Source organism: Sapajus apella, unplaced genomic scaffold, assembly GCF_009761245.1.
Source record: "Sapajus apella isolate SASKATOON/1434 unplaced genomic scaffold, GSC_monkey_1.0 scaffold6, whole genome shotgun sequence".
Lineage (NCBI taxonomy): Eukaryota > Metazoa > Chordata > Mammalia > Primates > Cebidae > Sapajus > Sapajus apella.
In genome coordinates, this window is record NW_022436946.1 from 30,685,859 (window position 1) to 30,708,193 (window position 22,335).

Genomic DNA, 22,335 nt, shown 5'->3' on the forward strand with positions numbered 1-22,335 from the left:
AAAAAAAAAATTGGAGCCTAAAAAATAGAAAAATTAAAATGCTCAAAACTGTTTTCAGATAATGCTAAAGCATTGGGCTTGTAACTGTTGTTGACCTGCTGATAATACATTTAGAATTTGTTTTGGGGGTATTAAAAAATTGAACTTCTTTTTCTTTGTTACAACATTTCAGCATTTTTTCTCTTTTATTGTCTTTTTATAACATGTTTTCACTGGGGACTTTTAAAGGAAAAAGTATATTATGAGTCAGTTTTGTACATATTGGTTTTTTTAATGCCGTGTTGTTTCAAATAAATATAGATTGGTGATATCTCAATTGTCAGTGCTAATAAATTTCCTTTGGCTCTCCTAAACCCAGGAAATTGGCCAATTTAACTGCTAACTTGTATAGAAGTATTAATAAGAAAAATGACATCCTGTAGTATCTGAACAAAGCAGAGCACGCATTGTGGAACCAGTTAGACCTGGTATAGAAACCCACCCATCTCTGCCACTTAATAACTGAAGCAAGTCACTTAACCTTGTAGAGTCCCAGTTTCCTTTGCTAAACAGTAATATCCTACCACGTAGGCAGTTATTGTGGTGATTAATTAAATCACATAAACAACTCTTACTTGTAGTTTCCTCATTTAAAGAAGGCACCAGTTTATTTTTGAAATATGGATTACCAATAAGTCTGAAGGACTAGAACTTTAACACTGGTTATATGCATTGCTTTATTTGTTTACAAGTAATTCTAAAGAAAAGGAAACTTAAACCATTTTATATAAAAATAGGATACTACATGAAAGTAATTTTTAATTAAATGAAAATTTAATCAATGTCTCTTTAAATTCACCAAGTAAAATAAATTCTTGTGTTATCAAATTTTTACCTTTTGCAGTTAAGCTTTAAACTTTCCATTGCATTTAACCAGTGGGTTCACTGGTGATTAGATCAGCAGCTCTAAATGTCATGATGTCCTTTACAAACCTTATTTATTGTCCATAGTAAAGTAGTTGTCAAAATGAACAAGTTTTGGCATAGGAAAGATTTCTATGGTAGTCTTTTGAAAATCATTCTAAAACGAATATTGTGGTAAAAGTCTTCTGATGGGACAAAGAGAATAATTTTTACTAATTTCCTCTGCAGGTAGATATTCAAAAGAGTATGGATTTTTAAAATGATGATTCTATAAGAACTAATAGTTGATTTCTTACCCATTTTGCAGAAGCCGGGTTATACTGTACCTGTCCCAAACAGATTAAGATATTTTACCTTTGGGGGAAAAAATCACTAGACAATATTTTTCTAGTTTTTCTTACTAAGTTTTATAATGTGTCATTGATGTCTGTGTCTATCTCTTATTATTAGAAATAATTTTATTACCTTTTTCTTGAAGACTTATGACCTGTAAAAACTTTCTTTAAATGCTACATATTTGATAGTTGTGTAGCAATTAAATTGCTTTGAGAAAGTTGGCTGTTAACAGTAGCAATTTGTTTCACTTTTGAATCTTGGGATACCTTACATTGTTTCATTACTACTTGTGTTATAATTCTATCTTCTAAGTGAACATTTGGTGAATTTATTTTTATTGAGTAGAATGTCTAAAATTGAAGAGAAGAAAACCAAAAACAGATTTATTTTGGTTAGCTAAATGTCAGTTGTTTAATCCAAAAAGATAAAAATATTTTGCTGGACTAATCCCTGTAGTTTCAAAGCATTTTCATGTGTATTATCCATTTGATCCCACTAAAACTCTGTAAGGTGTGGTAGGCAAGTGTTACCTTGTTTTATAGATCAGGAAATTGCTGCCAAAGAGTTGAAGGGACATGCCCAGGATAACATCTGAAAATTCTCTACGTGCATAAATGCTGCTTTAATGATTATCTGACCCATAGTCCCTAATTTACCTTTAGTCTCTCTCTTGTCAAAACTCCACTGGATAAAGTGTTCTTTATTGTTTAAATGTAACTATTTTTCCTTCTTTTTATGGAGAGATATTAATGAAACTACTAAATCTCTATAAAGAAAAAATAAATCAGTGAAATTTTACAGTAAGATTGAAAAGAGAAAGAAATGCTAAAGTGAAATGAACTTGAGAACACAGTTGTCTTCACTTAATGTCCTCAGTAGATTCTTTGAAACTACTGCTTTAAGCAAAACAACATATAACCAAACCAGTTTTACCCTTAGCTAATTGTTATAAACAAGAGTTAAGTTTCTACAGCATGTTCGTGGTCACAAAAACATCACCAAACTTCTAAATAAAGATCAAAGCACTTCTAATATTAAACATTGAAGTAAATGTGAGCTATACTTACACTTAAGAAAGATTAATAAAAATCAGATAATTATTTACCCAATTATTACAGTTTAGGATCACTGGTCATCAGAGCCCACCTTGGCAGCTCAGGGTGCCAGGTGTGAACCAGCCCTGGCCAGGAAGCCACACCAGCACAGGGTGTATTCACACATACATATTCATTCATTCAGACTAGGACCATGTTGACGTGCCAATTCACATAACATGCACAGCTTTGAGATGTGTGGGGGGGGGCGGGGAATGGAGTACTCAAAACCCATGCAGACATGGGACAACATGCTAACTCCATACAGACAGTGGCCGCAGCTGGGAATCAAGTATTTTTTTTCTTATCAATATTATAAGGAAAGGATATTGAGTGAAAAGATGTTATTTGAGGATCTTCTGTGGTTTAATATTCAGTAGTAATAATTAGCTAAGATATTGAACAGGTGAGCATAATACAATGTTTTATCTGATGTGAAAAACAAAAATATTTATAGTTTAAAACAGTAAATTTTACATACTGTATACTACTATAACTTTCTCTGCCAAACCTTATTAGGAAGAAATAAGTTATTGTATAGATTTTCCAGGTCTTTTAAACATAATCTTAGGTGAGAGGAGAAGGCTTACTAAATAGGGTACAGAACCCAGAACACATATGGGGAAAAATTGAAAAATTTTATCAAATAAAAAATATTATAACCCAAAACATAACTAAAATCAAAAGACAACAAAATCAAGAAAAACAATTGCAAACCATAGGATGGATAAAAGGCAAGTTTCTTAATATATAAGAAGTTCTTTCTAAAACCATTAGTATGACTACTGGTGGCCAATGTGGCACTGATTGTAGAATTTTTAAAAATTAGGAGATGTCTACCTTTTGTCAATAGAGGATTGGTTTAATTAAATGTGATTATCTACTTATGGAATGTTACTATGAAGCTGTTAAAAATTATCCTAGAAAAGTGTCTGTGATAAGCTACTAATTGAAACAGGCATGTTGGTAATTAATGTATATAATGTAATCTCATTTATTAAAAACAACAAATTATCTTTCTGTGTATCCATATATTTGTGTGCATGTGTGTGGATAACATTGGTGAACCAGGATTGGCAGGTTGGAGGCGCAGGAGGAATTGCAATGGGATAGGAATGCAGTGTTCACTTTTTCTCGATCATCTTAACATTGTTTCACTCATTACAATGAGTATGCATTACTTGTGTAATTTTTTTAATTATAAAGAATACTTTAATAGATGTGAAAGAGGGAGTGACACTAATATGTAAATGAGACATTCATAAACAGGTGTACTTCTCAGAAAAAGAATTCCATTTGCCATTCAACATTGGATGCTTATCATTAAAGAAATGCAAGTTAAAGCAGCATTAACATGTTAGTTTTAACCTAGAAGATTGACCGAGTTTTAAAAGTTTGATAAATGCCCAGCTAGTGAGCAGCTAAACCATTCTCATGCACATTAAGAGGGAATGTGCATTGGGACATACTCTTTGTAAGGCAGTTGAGAAATGTTTATTAAATTTTAAATACACACTTTATGACTTGGAATTAGACTTGTAGGATTTTATCCTGGAGACCTATCTATGCGTATGCAACATCGTTTATCATAGCAAAACTTGAAGCAAAAGAAAAATGTTGAAAAAGTAACTACTGTACATCCACAGAATACTGTGCAGCTATACTGAGGTAGAGCACCAAGATACTTCATGTTTTCAGTGAAACACAGTATACAACAATATTTATAGTAAACTTCCACTTATGTTTTATTTGTTGGTTTTGTTGTTGTTGTTTTTCATTTAATTTTGCCTCTTCATTACATGACTGTGCACTAGGAAGTTTTGGAAGAGATTTCATTAAATTGTTGACATTGTTTACTCTGAGAAATGACAGTGGGATCTGTAGTGTGTGGCAGATTCATTTCTATAACATCATCTTTTGTTTCTTTTCAGTTTTTTGCCATATATGTGTTATTTTTATAATTTTTTAATAATTTCAGAAAAGACATTGCAGAAAAAAAGTTCCCCAAATTGAATAAGTTGATTTTTATAAATAACTAAAAAAGGAAAATTAAAATGGCTCGAATTTGGCTTTTTCCTTGTTATTATGGATGATAGTTATTATAGCAAACTCTGAAAAACAGAACGCATGCTTATCTTTATCACACCTGCTCCTGCTTTACTCTTTCCCATCTTAAATGATGTCAGTACTCACCCAGCTACTAGAGCCAGCAAACTAGAAGTCATCCTTGATTCCTGTCTTTCCTCATCCCCAAATCCAATTCTTCTTGACAGCTGTCACCTCCAAAACATTGCCCCAGTTCCTCCATGTCAGTCCATCTGTACTATCAGCACCCAGACCAGGCCACCAATCATCTGTCTGTTGCCTATACAATCATTTTCTTGCTTGCATCCAGTCTTGCTTTTATGTAACCTATTATTCCAGAATGAACTTTAGAAATGTGAATCAGACTTTATCACCCCCTGTTTAAAAGCCTGGAGTGATTTCCCACTGCACTTAGAATAAATGGAAATGCTTGATCTGGCCTCATCACCCTGTGTAATCTGCCCATTTATCAGCTCTCCAGAGGGCCTGGCACTGGAGTCCCCTTACTGACTGTGTTTCAGTTACACCAGCCAGCCTTCTGTTTTCACACTTTGCAGAGTCATGCCTAACTTAAGACTCTTAAAAGAGCTACTCCCAGGTCTTCACTGGCAGGTTCATTTGATCATTTCTGGTCTCAGCTTGAACATCTCCCCTTCTGCATGTTCTTCCCAACAAGCCAATCTAAGGCTCCTCTCCTGTAATCTCAGAGCTTTGGGAAGCTGAGGCAGGTGGATCACAGGTCAGGAGTTTGAGACAACCCTGGCCAATATGGCAAAACCCCGTCTCTACTAAAAATACAAAAGTTAGCCAGGTGTGGTAGGGCGTACCTGTAGTCCCAGCTACTCAGGAGGCTGAAGCAGAAGAATCACTTGAACCCAGGAGGCAGAGGTTGCAGTGAGCCGATATTGCGCCACTGCACTCCAGCATGTGAGACCCCATCTAAAAAAAAAAAAACAAAAAAAGAAGCAGCTCTTCATCAGATTCCACCACATCAACCTGTTTTATTTTCTATTTGGCACTTCACATATCAAGACAGTTGTGCCATTTTTCACATTGACATTCTACTGTTAACTAAAATACATAATCTTAAATTCTAAGAATATCTGTTTTCCCCCTTGGGATCCAAGAAAACATTTTCATTTTGAGTAAAGAGAAAAATAGCCCATAAATATTGTTGTTATCCCTAAATTGACATACAAGGAAAAAGAAGGAACTCATCCCAACCATAAGATATATTTTGTGACAAGAGTAGACCCAATCCATAAATTGTGGAATCTTCCCACTGGCTCGTTGCTTTATTTCTCAACAGTTCATTTCACACCAGGTCTATCTGAAAAAGTCTAGCATTAGTCTAGTATAAGTAGTCTGAAGTTCAGCCTCTCTCCTGCTGTTTCAGATTCATCTGTCTCCTAGGGACACTTCTTATCACATTACTAGTCTCCACCCCTAATGATTCCCTACAAGTGAATGTTTTGGGCCTAATTATTACATAAACTTTTCTGTGTCCTTTGCCATGTACCTTGTACTATATGCCTAATGCCAAGTAAAGCTCAGATTCCGTTAGCAGAACATAAGAAGGTTTTTCTTTTCTTCCTTCTTTTTCCTTAAAGATAAAATGAGAATGATTAGTATCGCTAATTTCAAAATGCTATTCTGAGATTTTTATTTTAGCATTTTATAATGCTTTCTGAAAAAGGCAATTTCCAAAAGTTAGTTTTCTTTTGTCAGCATTCATTTATCTGAGTATTTCCTTAAAGGTAAAATAATGACAGTAATTTGTTTCAAAATACTATTGTGAGCCAAATGTGGTGGCTCATGCCTGTAATCTCAGACCTTTGGGAGGCCAAGGGAGGCAGATCACTAGACCTCACAAGTTTGAGACCAGCCTGGGTAACATGGTGAACATGGTGAAACCCCGTCTATACCAAAATTACAAAAAATTAGCCGGCCATGGTGGTGTGCAACTGTGGTCCCAGCTACTCAGGAGGCTGAGGTGGGAAGAGTACTTGACCCCAGGAAGCTGAGGCTGCAGCCAGTTGTGATCATGCCACTGCACTCCAACTTGGGTGACAGAGTGAGACCCTGTCTCAAAAAAACAAAACAAAAATACAAAATAATATGACGTTTTCACTTTTTGCATTTTACAAACAATACAAACCTTTTTTTATAAACTGCAGTTATTTCTGTCAACACTTATGTATTTTGATTATTTCTTCTAGAAAATATATAGTTTTACTATCGGCCAGTTATTTTGCTCTTTGAAACTTTTTAATGTTAATATTATTATTAAGAGGCTACCAGAAGTTTAGAGCATAAAAATTAGTCCCATTTTGATTATTCTTATTTTATAAAAGTTTTTAGGAGTTTCATTACATTTTCAATATATTTTTCCAATAATATAATCTTAATCACTGAAAACGTATAAACATGTAAATAAAGGTAAACGTAAATTGTATCAACACATGAAAATATTTTAACTATGAATGATAAACCTTGTTTTCTATTTCATAGAAAATATGGATTACTGTAACATGTTAGAAATGGATTTGTTGCTGCCTTATTATAAGTGCCGCAATTATAGAATCATGGCATCTATTATGTAACTATCTACTTGAGGGAGCAGTGACGGTAGTAAAAGAAACAGAATTGTTCTTCTACCTTTAAATCTTATTCTCCAGCTAGGGAGATAAGCTAAGCATGAGAAGTTAAGCACAGAAGATGTCTCAAGGCAGCATAGAGCTGATTATACACAGACTGTCCTTTAACACTGAGTATATTTTATATAAAGGTGTTTCTAAGGACCAAAACAGGGCACACACTAATTTTATTGTAGTAGTTTATGTTCTGTTGAAAAGATTGTCTATCTTTATTGCTGAATTTTCCTCATTTTTCTTTATTCTTTATTGTCCTTTTTATTCTTTCATCTCTTTCTTTAATCTTTATGTTTTTAAAATTTTAGTTGCCAAAGTGTTTCATAACACAGCATCCAACAGCTTCCAAACCATAAGTTGTAGGCAGAAGGCAGGAAAATGAGAATGAAGGAGCTTGGTAGCTTTATTCTCCAGCATCTGTTCAAGACCAATCTCTGAATCTGTTTGTTTTTATCACAAGCTATGCACACATTTTTATTTGTGCATTACTTCTTTCATAAAAAAATCCAAAAATAAGAGCTACTATTTTAAATTATAAGATGGTTTAATTAACTGTTTAGTTTCTTTTGATCGGTAGATTCATTCAATTTGAAGAGAAATCTCTAAACTTACCTCATGCACCTTAAAAATTATACCCTAATTATTGATCCTTATTACCTAGACATCATCTGTTTTCCTAATCTCTCTTCATATTAATTCATCATTTGGGAATTTGAATACTGTTTGTAGCATTACATTTTCTCCCAAAGAGTTCCTTAATAGCATCCACTTTACTGATCCTGCCTTAAAACAGTTTATTACCCACTCTGAAGTGTGGTGCTAATGAATGTATTAGGCATCAAGGAATGAATCCTTTCCACTTAATCCTAAGTAGTTTAATATCTGGAAAAGACCTACAGTAAGGATCTCCTGAACTGGGTAATAAGATATCAGTGTACTTTATATACCAGTCAGATGAAGTTCAATTTATTTTATAGAAGTTTAATTAGACCCTCTTGATCTTAGCTAAGGAATGCCCAGAGGAAGAACAGAAAGGGTTTTCCAAAAACAGTTTTTCCTCTACTCAGCTGTTAGAATAAAATTTACTTGAGTTGCAATTTGAGACCCCAATCCTCCAGCATTTCAAGATAGGCCATCTTAATCATCAAAAATAACCTGAGCATTTTTCCTGAGGTGTTTGGTATTTGGATGGCACGGTATTTGGATGGCATGGTAACGGGCATGGAGTAAGCACTCAGTAAATTGTGCTTGATCAACTGGCACAGTCTTATTTGCTGAGTTTGGCAAGTTGCATCCCTGAAGTGCTTACTTTTTAGCCTGTTGAACAGACTGACTTAATATTGTCCATTATGCCTCAGAATTTCTGCCAAAAACTGACATTACTTTTGGCATAATTGGTAGTGAACTGTTCTTTCCAATAGTAGTTGTGTTGGTGCTTCAGCTGAGCCCTGAGACCAATGGTGCCAGGCTTGTAGTTTTCATGGGCCAGGTAAAATTTTCCTAATTATTGAGATACTGGCCTTAGGTTACCAATGTTTTTATTTCATTTAAAAAGTATACCAAAAAAAAAGCCCTACTGTTATTTCATTTAAAAAAAAAAAAAAAAGATAAGTTTAACATCACAAAAACAGGAAGGACAGATTCAGAATAAAAGACAATCAATCATTTAAATTGAATAAAATTTAATCCTTCATAAGAAATTACCACCCTGTCCTTATTTTCCTCATTTCACCTTTTCTTGACCCTTAGAAGTCACTTCAGACCACTGCAAGTTTGTGGTAGTAAATCCTGGGATAAGCCAGGAAGAGGATGTTTTTCTTAAGTTGGCTATCAGAAGGCATATATGTGTTGACACTAAATATGGGATTTGATTATTTAGCCGTAAGTTTGGGTGGGAGCCAGTGACACAACTTCTTTGTTTTTGCTTTTTGGTTTTATTGAGCACCTCTGTTTCTTGCCACTGCTGTAGACATTGGGGTAACACATGTGCATAATGCAGGGGTCTCTTTTGCTGATGATCTTAGAATCTAGGAAAAGCAAGTAATACTAGCCACATTGGCTACAGTAAGAGACCATAGGACAGAATTTGGAGAGTTACTAAAAGCCTGGAGTCTGTACTGATTTCATATGGCTCGAGCCATAGATGATCCACAGACCCATAGAATGAAAGACAGAGATGGACAAACATAGCCAAATTTCACTTTAGTGTTAGTATCTTAAGTACTGTCTTGAAATGAAGATATATGTTGAACTCTTACAATGATGGAACAGATGTATCTAAAATCAAAGTAAGGGGAAATTTTAAGAGATGTTTGACAAAGTAATTTCGTATATTATTATTTCTGAAGATGGAATATACTATGTTTCTATCCCATCTTGAAGTTTATTAGAAAAATACCTTGATATAAATGATGGTGTGTAGCGTCCCCCTTCCCAGTTTTAAAAGGACTCTATATGATGATTTACAACAGGTGGTTGTGCAATATCCCAAGAGTTACAGAGACTACCAGATGAGGTGGGATATCATTGGCCCACACTGTAAAGAGAAATAGCTCTACAAGTAGTGGACATTTATGTCTCTAATACACATTCGCAAGTCCTTCATTATTATCAGTTTAGATAATTAAACTAACATCTTCCACCTGGAATCTTTGTAGACATTTTTGTCTGAAAATAAGTTAGCTTTAAAAAGAAACTATCCATAAACATGACAGGAATGGAAAAAAAAAGAAACTTGACACACCACGGAATTGTTTATAGTGGCAAGAAGATAAAAATAAATTAGCTTCAGTGTCCAGTGCTGCAATGTGTTTAAATAAATCAGAATATTTCCTTTGAAAAATAATTTAAATAATATATCCATTTAGTCAGATAGTATACACTCAACATTGATGTACATTGATTGGCCTGAAAAATGTTTGAAAAATGCCATGTATATTTAAAGCAACGTGTAGAACTGATCCTTTTTTTCTGAGTGGTGTATATGCATGCACATCTATACACCAAGTTGCTTTTTCATCAGTTCTGCTCACCTTTTTGGTGCTGTTCTCTGAACCTAATGTAGAATATCCCAACTTTCCCAATAACTGAGCAGAAACTGCACCCAGCTTATCTGCAATTTGTTGATATAAGTTAGCAAGGAGATCTTACCCAAAAGATAGATGGGAAAGAATTCTGGCATCTGAACCTCAGGAGCAGGTTATTTGTGGAATCAGAGAGTACCTGTCACCAACTTTGTCTTCATAACCCCCAGCTTCCCACAGCCCAAGACAGCCAGATGTAAGAACAGCAGTACTGAGAGTCAGGATAAACTAAAATGTTACATCTTCAATTTCAGCTCTATGTAAAACAACTACCCGTGATGAGATGGAGCAAGATATGACTAATTTTTAAATTATTTTGGCCCTTGGTTTAAAAGTTGTGTGGAGATTTACCCTGCTGCTGTTTGGAAGCACGAAGCTGGGGTTTATGGATCAATTCAGTAGATAGCTACCTCTTAGCCACCTTTCCCCAGAAGGATAGTCATTGGGAAGTAGTCCTCTGCAGTCAGAGTTTCTGCAAGCTGCAATAGAATCTTAGCTAGTCTTAGAATGCCAGTCCCCTGGAATTGTTATTCCAGCTCTTAAGAGTGTAAACTTGAAAGATCAGCACTGTGCAAACCTTTTCAGGAAGGAAGCATTTGTAAGTGAAGCCGAAATTGCTTTATCTAAAAATCAATTCACTTTGGAAATACAGCTAAATGAAACAATCATTCATGACATTTCTGATTATTCTTTCCTAATCTGTGCCAAAACCCAAAAGGAATAATGTCGGATTATCTGCTCTTTTGAATTAAATATCCCTCTGTGTGCCATTCTATTTGCATACATGACTCAGGCTTTACAATAATTGTATGGAATGTGAGGGAGTCTTTTTCTTCCAAAAATTGGTAACTCTGTAACCCCAGGGAGTCAACTATATTCTGGACTATGAACTTGAACAAAGTTTGTTTACTGCTCAGAAATTATTCAGGCCAGAATTCTCAAGAAAAATAATTTTGGTTTATTTCCCATTTTGCATAAAATAGCAAGCAGCGAGGAAGAATAAATTGAAAGTCATAGCTATTCAAGGCTTTATAACTAATACTTTGTTTATATATTCACCTGGCAATTTTTAGAATTTCAGTCCTATAAATTGTCTGGTACATCTGATTATAAGTAGCCAAATATATGTGTTAATGATCCAAATTGTATCAGACAGTCACTGTAACCTATACCTTTTTTTTTTTGAGACAGAGTCTCACTCTGTCACCCTGGCTGGAGTGCAGTGGCAATCACAACTCACTGCAACCTCCACCTCCCAGACTCAAGTGATCCTCCCGCCTCTGCTTCCCAAGTAGCTGGAACTACAGGTGCATGCCACCACATCCAGCTGATTTTTGTGTTTTTTGGAAAGACAGGGTCTCACCATGTTGCCCAGGCTAGTCTCAAACTCCTTGACCCAAGTGGCCTGGCTGCCTCAGCTTCCCAAAGTGCTGGAATTATTGGAATGACACGCCGCACACAGCAACCTGTACCTTTAGTAACCTTAATTTAAGATTATTTTGAAAGAATACACCGTCAGTCTAGAGCAATCCTCCAACTAGTTGAATCATTACAGGCTCTAGAAAAAGGGTTAGTATCTCTCCCATGGGATTCAGATATGAATAGAGTAGCACTATTAGCACTGTGTTTCCTTCCTCCAGCCTTTATTAACCATTCCCAGGAGACAGAAGGAAAAGCACATAAAACCCATTGCTATCAGAGCTCTGAGGTCTGTAAATAATTATGCCTTCTTGTTTTTGAGTAAAGTAGGATGAAGTATATTACCACAGTTAATAAACTACTTGCAAATTATAGTCTCCAAAGCAACAAAAGCATTCCACACTTTCAAAAGCTCATAGAGACTCAATTCCTTTAAAGAGATGTTTATAACTGTAGTGGCCAAAATCAATTATTTTTGTTGTGATATTTCTTTTTAAATATTTATTACCTTTATAGAATACTGAAAATTTAAATTGAAAATGGAAACATATATTAAGTAATACTCCAATTTAAAATGGAAAATGTAGGAATTGGAAGAAACAGAATTAAATAGAGTGATGTAGAAGTTGGAAGTTCCACTCCAGAATTCTTTGAATCAAACACTTGGCAGCTCCCCAGACCATGTTAATTGCCTTTTTGTGTAAACATTTCCACTGGCCAACTCATCATTTTGGCTTAATATGTAGTCATTGTAACAAGATTGGTAATATTTAAATATTCTTTCTTTTCATTCCTGTCTTATGGAACTAATGGTTTCTGAACACAAACTATTATTTTACCTTCGAAATATTTTTCTAAATTTTATTAGTGTTTACAAAATAGGCCAGATAAAGAACACCATAGATGTATTTAAAATACTGTCATAATGGAACTGAAGTTAGAGACATTTTAAATTCCCCACTGCCATAGATAAAATTTGTTTTGGCCCAGCAGCCTAGAATGCCTCACCTTTAGTAACCAGTGATGCCCAAGACACTGTGACCCCCCTCCCCAGATCAAGGGAGCTGAACTCTCTCTGCTTTGTCGCCAACTCCCCATTTTAATGTCAAATGCTCACTGCCCATGTATCATTTTAAAGATTAAAGCCTTACAAATACAGACTCCTCAGTAGATAAATATAATTTAAAGACAAAAATGACTTTGGGAATCATTCAGTTCATCTCCCTCAATCTGTGAGTGACCAAAGCTTGCATGCTTGCTAAGCAATACAGGAGGCAGCCATTTCTCTGAGACACACACACATTTCAGCTGTGGCAGCCCGTAGTAGGGTGACATGTGCCCCATGTCCTCACCCAGGCCAATCCACAGATCTTTGCAGCTTTGCCTAAGAAAAGGCAAGTGCCCTTATATAATGTCTAGATATAGTTGTGCCATCTCTAATATCTTGAACCCCTTCCCTGACTTACATTTAAGAGCCAGTACAACCATTCATCTTATAAGTAATCTTACTGAAAATTCTGCAGACTGTGTGAATGATAACCAAAGCTGTCCTTTCATATGAACATACTTTATGTTCTAAATCCAGTTTTCTTTCTATTAGCATAACATTTCCTCTGCTAGTGCTTTTAATGTTTTTGCTTCCATGGTCGGAGGCAAGGTAGGGTGGTGACAGAAAAGAGTGCCATCTTCCTTGATATGAATGTGTGCAAAGAATGAGGAAGGATAAATTTAACTCTTTTTAAATTAAATGTTAAGCAAAGTTTCTAAACATATTGAATGCTTTTCTAGTATATTGCTGGTTTTCTCTTGATTCACATTAATGGCAGAGAACAAATACATGGATGCAAAGTAATTTGAGGTTTAGCTTAATACATACATATTACTTAACTTTCTCATCTAAGTGAGATACCACATGCTCTAATCCCCGAACTTAGCTAGTCCCTAAGGATCTGGAAGGTGGGCTGGGCTTCCTCAGCACTCTGTTTTCTTTCTTTTCCAGGATGAAGTTATGATCTCCTCTTACCCTGACATTGCCTTATGTTGCAGCTTTGTTTTTACCATTTCTCCAGACCACAGAAATTTGTAGTTTTGCCTAATAGGCTTGTTGACTTTGGTCAGTGATGGAATGATTGGAATAAAACATTGATATGTCATGACAACTAGTTAATGAGCAATTACCATGTGGATTTGCCTTATGTTAGTAACTTTGAAAGTAGCTATTCATCCTATTTGGATGACTGGAAATTCTTTTTTATAAGCCAACTATGAAAATAAAAACGGACTCACATTCCCAGAGCCTAATACATTTAGGGCGTTTTGTTAAATACATGAATATGTCATTTTCAGATCGCTGTGATTTATTTCTCTTTACTTTCTGTTGGATGTACTGTATATCTGTGTTTTGGGGGGAAATCTAGGTTTTGCTGTAAGAAGGAGCAGGGAATGAGGGTGAGGTGAGCCCAGAACTGCACCTGCTGGTCATCCTCATGGTTGTTCTCCTCCTCAGCATTCCTCAGCAGCCTGGCAATAGAAGCCAGGACAGGACTGAAAGGGTTTACCCAGAGTTGTGACAGATGTATGACAAAAAACAAAGAGGGGGTGGACACCAAGAGCAGCATTTTAATGGAGTCTACCTTAGAAAGAGAGGAAAGCAAGAATTCCACAAGCCTTTAAGACCTGGCCCCAACCTATCCTTCTAGCCTTCTCTCCCACACCCTTCCTTCCCTTCATTCTGCAGTCTAGGAGCTGCCTGTAGTTCCTGGCCAGTCCCTCAGCTCCTGTGTTCTCTCCTTGCCCAGATTCTCATCACTCTTTCCTCACCAACTCTTTACCTACCCTTCAGGAATCAACTCAGGAGTCTCTTCCTTGAAGAAGCCTTCTGTGATCCATCCCCACCATGCTGGATTGTGTGTCCCAGCTTTAGATGCTCAGAGAAAGCTTCACACATTTACCTCGGCATTTATCATATGTCATTGGAGCTGTTTATGCTTAGTTCTTTTTCTATCATTACACTATTAGGTCTTTGAGAAAAAAGTGATTGATTATCATAACCATGCTTGTAACCCAATGCCGTGTATAGGCCTGGCAAATAGTAGGCATGCACTAAATATACATCTAAACTAAAACTAAAGCGTGGGATTTTAGGTATCAAAAAGGGAATTTATTTGTCAGGAGAATAACAGACTTTATTATTTTGAATTACCACATCTTTCTTGATGTGTTAAGTGGTTCTCCAGAAATAAACTGTACCCTAGAGAACTGCCACGTCTGTAGGAGTCATTTCATGTGTATTTGTGTGTATGTGTGTTTATAACTTTTTTTAAAAGGCCTAGTCTTTTTAAAAAGCATTTCTCCAAGAAATGTCATGAAGCAGTAATTTCTGAAGCTCATGCTTTTGACCCTTTCATATAATTTTGTTAAGATTCTTGATCACAGGTTATATACAGCAGGGAATGAGCTAGCACCTTAGGTAATATGCTTAGAAAAAGATCAAATAGTGTAAAGATACACATTAAGAAAGAAAATCTGGTAAATGCAGGGAAGATTTGGAGAGGGATGAAGTGAGTGTATAATTAATGAATCTTTGAAATTTATCTTCTATCCAAGTAAAATTCTGTATATAATGTGAATACCTAAAATTCCTTGGACTCTCAGGCTGAAATTAATTAAAATGTTGAAGAGCTTTATGTGGCATTTGGGCATGGTGGGAGTGTTAGGTCAGATTTTGTTTTATATTCTATATGGAATGGTTATATATCTATATAGCACCTGAACTTTCCAAAAAATTTGCCTTTTCATCAACAGCAAGTACTCAGCAGCTTTTTCTAAATTAAGTCAACATTAATTTTCAATTTGGAGATAGGAGTCAAACCCTAAAACTGGTAGCCAAAGAAAACAATGCTTGGTTTTACAATATCTAGAGTGGACTATTAGCTAAGATGCCATTTTTTAAAAGCTGTCTTTTTCACGTCTACTATTTAGATAGTGAAAAATTAAATTAATCTGACCCATAACTCTTCACTGTCATCTCTTCTTTAGTGGTATTGGAAGGAACTGGCCCTGGGCTTCTGGAGGCAGCAGTATTCTGGCGGAGTTTGGAACCCTGCATTTGGAGTTTATGCACTTGAGCCACTTATCAGGAAACCCCATCTTTGCTGAAAAGGTGAGATTCTTTGATGTGCCTTGGCCTACAAAGCAACACTTAGGAGAAACAATATCCTCTCTGAGAAGGTTTAGGAATTTTTGATTTGGAAAATAACAAGCAAAGTTGTTATAGCTCTTTCTGAAGTTTTGCAACATGCAGCATTTCATTTAAATCTATAGCCTTTCCAGGACACCATTCTAGCCCAGGGTGTGAGGGCACAGCTTCCAGATCTGGTTCCCTCTACCTTAAGCTAGTTACTTTACTCATATGAAGTTTGTTTCCTTATCTAAAAATATTTAGTAATAAATGCACTAGGCCAGGCGCGGTGGCTCACGCCTGTAATCCCAGCACTTTGGGAGGCCAAGACGGGTGGATCATGAGATCAGGAGATCGAGACCATCCTGGCCAACATGGTGAAACCCCATCTCTACTAAAAATACAAAAATTAGCTGGGCATGGTGGTGCGTGCCTGTAATCCGAGCTACTCAGGAGGCTGAGGAAGGAGAATCACTTGAACCAGGGAGTCGGAGGTTGCAGTGAGCCTAGCACACACCACTGCACTCCAGTCTGGTGACAGAGTGAGACTCTGTCTTAAAAAAAAAAAAAAAGTAATAAATTTGCTATATGAGCCAAGTATGTGAAAGATAGACTCAAAGTGTTGTGCAAATGTGATGTTGTACCTGAATTGGTTCCTCATTTATAGAAAGCAAACCCATCAATGTTCGGATAAATCCATGTTCCGCACATCACTCTACCTTTATTTTCAACCTGCTTTTTGGCTTTCCTTTACAGTAAAACTCCTTGAAAGGGTCGTCTCGGTTGTTTAATTTCCTAGTCTCTGGAACCCTCTCCATTAGGACTTTTCTCCCGGCCACACCCATCTCAGGGACCAGTGAGCACCACAGTGCTAAAGCCACTTATCCATTCTCCCCCATCATCTTCATTACACTCTTGGCATTCGACACAGAATTCGGTCAGTTCTTTGTTCCTGAGATATACTTTGTACTTGACATATAATATTCTCCCGGTTTGTCTCCTTCTTCGCCTTTTTTGTGTGTGTGTCCTCCTCAACACCCCAAGCTCTAATTATTGGACAACCCTAGCACTCAATCCTGTGCCTCTTATTTTTTATATTCACTCCCTATGTTCCCACATCCAGTCTCTGGGCTTTGCATACATCTCTGTACTCTAGACTCCAAGTTTATTATTTTGGTCCCAACCTGTCCCCTGAACTCCAGACTCTATATCTGTTTATTGAACATCTCTACTAAGAGGTCGATAGACAAGTCCCACTTAAAATGCCCCAGACTCAGTGCCTAGACCTGCTTCTCCTCTAGTCTTTGCTATCTTGGTAAATGGCACCTCATTGTACCCAGTGGTCAGCTCAGAGATCTTGAGGTCCTCCTGGTTCTTCTTTTTGGTAACCCCAGGTCCAGTCCACTAAGAAATTCTTTGGCTGTCTCACTGCCTCTAATGCTGCCCTGATCTGTAGTCCATCATGTGACCTGAACTGTACAGTAGCCACCTGACTATCACTTCCTTTATTTTCTCCCCTCAGCCTTTCCATGACACTCAGAGTAAAATAGGCCCTTATTGTGATCTGTGAGGCCTGGGTGACCTGAGTCCTGGCTCTCCCTCTCCTCTGCCTGCTGACATTCTCCCCTTTCCTCCCACCTCTGGCCTCAGTGGCCTTGCAAACCTTCTATCTTCTCAGGGTCTTTGTACTTTCTCTCCTCTCTGTTCAGAGTGCTCTTCCTCCACATTTCCACATGGCTTATTCCCTCACTTCTTTAATATTCTGCTCAAACACCCCCGCCTTGCTAGGCCACCCTGACTAACATGGGATAGCCTCTCCACATCACCCTGCCCCATTACTCTCAGTCAGCTCAGGCTACCATAACAAAAATGCAACCAGGAACAACAAATTTCTTATAGTTCCGAAGGCTGGGAAATCCCATATCAAACTGCCAGTGAGGTCGGTTTCATTCTGAGCCTCTTCCCTGGGCTTGTAGGTAAGTACTGTGCCACTGTGTGTTCACATGGTGTCTTCTTTGTGCTCTGAGGGAAGAGGGAGACACACAGAGAGAGTGAGCTCTTGTGTCTCTTACAAGGGTACTAATCCCATTTTAAAGGCCCTACCATCATAACCTAATTACCATCTCCAAATATGTCTCCTAATACAATCACATTGGGAAGTAGGGATTCAGCATATGAATTTAGGGGTACACAGTTCAGTCCATTGCACCCTCTTATTTTTTTCCACAGTATTCATCATCTCCTGACATACTATACAGTTTGGTGTTGCTTAGCATTGTTTCAGTCAACAATCCACCGCATATATGACTGTGGTCCTGTAAGTTTATAATGGAGTTGAAAAAATTCCAACTGTCTTGTGATATCATAGTCATCATAACGTCCTAGTGCAATGCATTACTTACATGTTTGTGCTGCTGATGGCAGGAACATACTACACTGCCAGTTATATAAAAGTACACCACATACAATTATGTACAGTACATAATATTTGATAATTAACCAACTGCATCACTGGTTTATGTATTACTATAGTTTTTATTGTTATTTTAGAATATTCTACTTTTTTTTTTAAGTTCGCTGTAAAAGCCAGGTCCTTCAAGAGGTATTCCAGAAGAAGGCATTTTTATCACAGGAGGTGACAGCTCCATGCATGCTACTGCTCCTGAAAGACTTTCAGTGGGATAAGATGTAGAGGTGGAAGACAGTGATATTGATGGTCCTGCTCTGTGTAGGCCTAACTAATGTGTATTTGTGTCTTGGTTTTTAACAAAAAGTTTAAAATGTTAAACAATTTTTAAAAGAAATTTTAAATAGAATAAAGCTTATAGATAAGAATATAAAGAAAGAAAATATTTTGGTACAGCTATGCAAAGTGTTTGTGTTTTAAGCTAAGGGTTATTGTAAGAGTCAAAAATTAAAAAAAAATAACCTTATAAAGTAAAATGACAGTAAACTAAGGTTTATTATTAAAGAAAAGTACTTTTATAAATTTATTAATATAGGCTACGTGTACCATGTTTATGAAGCTTTCAGTAGTTATAGTAACATTCCAGGCCTTCACATTCACTCATTACTCACTCACTAACTCATCCACAGCAACTTCTAGTCCTGTAGGTTTCATTCATGATAAGTGCCCTATACAAAGGTACCATTTTTCATCTTTTATAGTGTACTTTTCTGTTTAGATACACAAATATTTCAGTACAGTAACATGCACTACACGGGTTTGTAGCCTATAAACAGTAGGCTCTGCCTTATAGCCTAGGTGTGTGGTTGGCTGTACCATCTACATTTGTGACAGTGTAATTTATGATGTTTGTACGACAGTGAAATTGCCTAGCTGTGCATTTCGCAGAACATATCCCTGTCACTAAGTGACACATGACTTATTTATTTATTTATTTATTTATTTATCATCTGTCCCATCCCACTAGGATGCACAGTTCCAAGAGTGTGGTGACTTTGTTTATCTACTGGTATAGCCCTTGTTCCTAGTATGGCATCTGGCTAATGGTAGATAATCAATCGTGTGACTCTATTCACTTACTGCCATTATGTTTGTAATAATAAGCTAACAGCAATTATCTTTGTTCTAATTCTACATCATTTAAGTCAACTTATTTTTTCTAAAATGGAAAAATAAATTCAAGAAAAAAAGAAGAATGGTATGAGAATTGTTTTTTAGATTTTCACAGTAACATTTTATTTTCTGTTATAGGTGATGAATATTCGAACAGTACTGAACAAACTGGAAAAACCACAAGGCCTTTATCCTAACTATCTGAATCCCAATAGTGGACAGTGGGGTCAACGTAAGTCAGAAGATTCACAATATTATAGCTCTTTATGATACTGTACTCATAGAGGGAGCACGAAAGCAACGCAGATTTTGTTGAAAAATGTTTAGAACAGGAGAAAATGACATGGCTTCTTTAATAAACAGGCTACTGTCATCAGACAGATTGTGTTGCCAGGAAACTGGATTATGTATTTTTCATATATAACTCCAAGTGTGGTGATATATAAAGCCATTTAAAGCTATTAATCAGAAAGGGAAGACCTGGTCAGAGTAGTGTGGGGTGTTAACCTATAATAAGCTAGTCATGTGGATAGAAAGGAAATTCATTCCTTTGTACTAATGACTGTGAGGGTTTTGTAGGGAGTAGCTAGACCATTCTGCTTCCTAACCTTCTCTATTTCTGCATGGCTATACAGTGAAAGAGGAGCCAGAATTTTTAAGAGTTGGGAAAAAGGAAGAGCAAACAGCCTGTTTTTCTCTACTTAATTTTAAGCTGCCAGATAAAGGTTTCTTGCCAGTAGAATTAACTTTAGGATGGGAGAGAGTATTGCACAATGACTTTTGAATGCTAGAAGCCTGCACTTAAGACTCTTCAGACGATTCTGAGCAAGGTCGTAAAGATTCAGAGTAGTTGAAAGAAATGTTTGTAAGCCAATTTGGAAAAACAGTAGTACATTAAATAGCAACTGAAAACAAGTGAAGAATATTAAGTGAGATGCCTAGCTGTGACAAGAGTACACTGCCTTAAAATTTTACTGTAATTTGGGTTTTTTCTTTGTATTTCAATATCATGTTCTTAGATACCTCACTGATATTTTAGAAGTACTTTTCTTAAAGAATAGGAAAGAATATGCTAAAATTCATATGCTAAAATATGCTGTAGCTCTGGAAGGCCTAGCTGTTGAAACGTTAGGACTATAATGAAGGTTACCACCTACCTAAGTGTAATCAACAGATCACTGGAAGTCCTTGAGACCTCTAAGAAGGCCCACAAGGTCAAAACTATTTTTATTACAATACTAATATACTAATATATAATATAATAATAATATACAATATAATACATGTCTTAATCATATTTACACAGTATCTGGCACTTAGTAGGTATTTACTTACTTAAATTATGTGAATACATATGTGCTCTGTGTCTGATCTCTCTTTCTGCCTCTGCTTTTCATAGTGGTACTTTAAAAGACTTTCTGCCTTTTCTAATATGTTGACATTTACACCTACAGTATTAAGTGAAACTACTGAAGCCTCACTGAGAACAAAGGCAAACAAACACCAGATAGTACTAATACTCATTCTCTTTCTTTTCTTTTTTTTCTATGGAGGCAGGGTCTCACTATGTCACCCAGGCGGGAGTACAGTGGCATGATCTCAGCTCATTGCAACCTCTGCCTTCTGGGCCTAAGCTAGGCTCAGGTGATCTTCCCAGCTGACACCTCCCCATCCCCGCCACCCGCCTGAGTAGCTGGGACCAGAGGTGCACACTGCCATGCTCAGCTAATTTTTAATTTTTTTTTTTTGTACAGACAAAGTTTCATTATTTTGCCCAGAATGGTCTCGAACTTTTAGGCTTGAGTGATTCTTTTGCCTTGGCCTTCCAAAAGGCTGGGATTACAGGCATGAGCCACCACACCAGCCCTCATTGATTCTTAATAGCATTAAAAAAAAAAAAAATACCAGTTTCACTTATGAATGTGCTTAATGAAACAGTAAAAAAAATTACTGATTCAACCCTTGAGTACAATCCTTTGTAATGTTTTCTGAGATGAAATGGAAAGTACCCATAAATCACTCCTGCTGAATTATGAAAAATGGTAGTTGCCTCAAGGAAAAGCTCTTGGGTGATTGAGTTGCAAGCTGAACTAGCCACTTACTGTTTCATGGATCCAACATCTTTACTTGAAAGAACAACTTTAAAAAATGGTTATTTAGGCTAATCAATAGCCATGTTCTTAAAAATGAGCTTGTCACTTCAAGGAAAAGTGACAGTATTTGTGCCGATGACTATAATCCAAGTTTCTAAATAAATAATAGAATTTTTGAAAACTTGTACATGCTACCATGAGCTTGGCACAAATACTTTTCCTGTTAGATTGATGACGATATTAACAAATATGGTTTTCTGATATTGTATAATGGAAAGTGTCAATATCTGAAAGATCTGCATAATTCAGTGAACCAGTATGTTCCAGATGACCAAAGCATGATATTATAAGATCATACATAGAAAACAATCTATTTAAAGTATAAGATAGACTAATGGATTTTAATGTAACAGAATACAAAAAGTCATTGATGTAATTTCTAGTTTCACAATGCAATAAACCTTTAAAAACGAAACCACTTGTTGATTATTCTTATAGTATCAAAGAAAAATATCCACAATTGTGTGAAAAGCCTGTTAAAATATCCTTTCTTTTTCTGACTGTATAACTGTGTGAGGCTGACTTTTCTTGATGTATTACAGCCAAAACAACATATAGCAGTGGATTGAAAGTAGGGCAGGCATGAGTATCCAGCTGTCTCCTATCAAGGCAAACATGAAAGAGATATGCAAAAATGTGAAATTGTGTCAGTCTTCTCACTGATTTTTTTTTGTTTTGTAAATTATAACTTTTTTGGAAAATTATACATGTTAACATAATGGGCATGTAATTATTATTTTAAATGAAAAAACAAAAATATTTTTAAATTGTTTTAATTTTCCAAGGTAATAAATATAGGTATTACTTACACAAATTATTTGGGGTACCTATTTCTTTTGAAGATTACAAAA

The 22,335-nt window shown here is 36.2% G+C and overlaps 1 protein-coding gene across 1 annotated transcript in view; it reads left to right on the plus strand.

The window, feature by feature from the left end:
* MAN1A1 (mannosidase alpha class 1A member 1) overlaps positions 1 to 22,335 on the plus strand; it is a 181,296-nt gene that overhangs the window by 135,712 nt on the left and 23,249 nt on the right. Inside the window, exons 7-8 of the mRNA XM_032274918.1 lie at positions 15,610 to 15,733; positions 19,470 to 19,563. Of these exons, the coding sequence (XP_032130809.1) occupies positions 15,610 to 15,733; positions 19,470 to 19,563 (218 nt within the window). The remainder of the gene's footprint in view (positions 1 to 15,609; positions 15,734 to 19,469; positions 19,564 to 22,335) is intronic.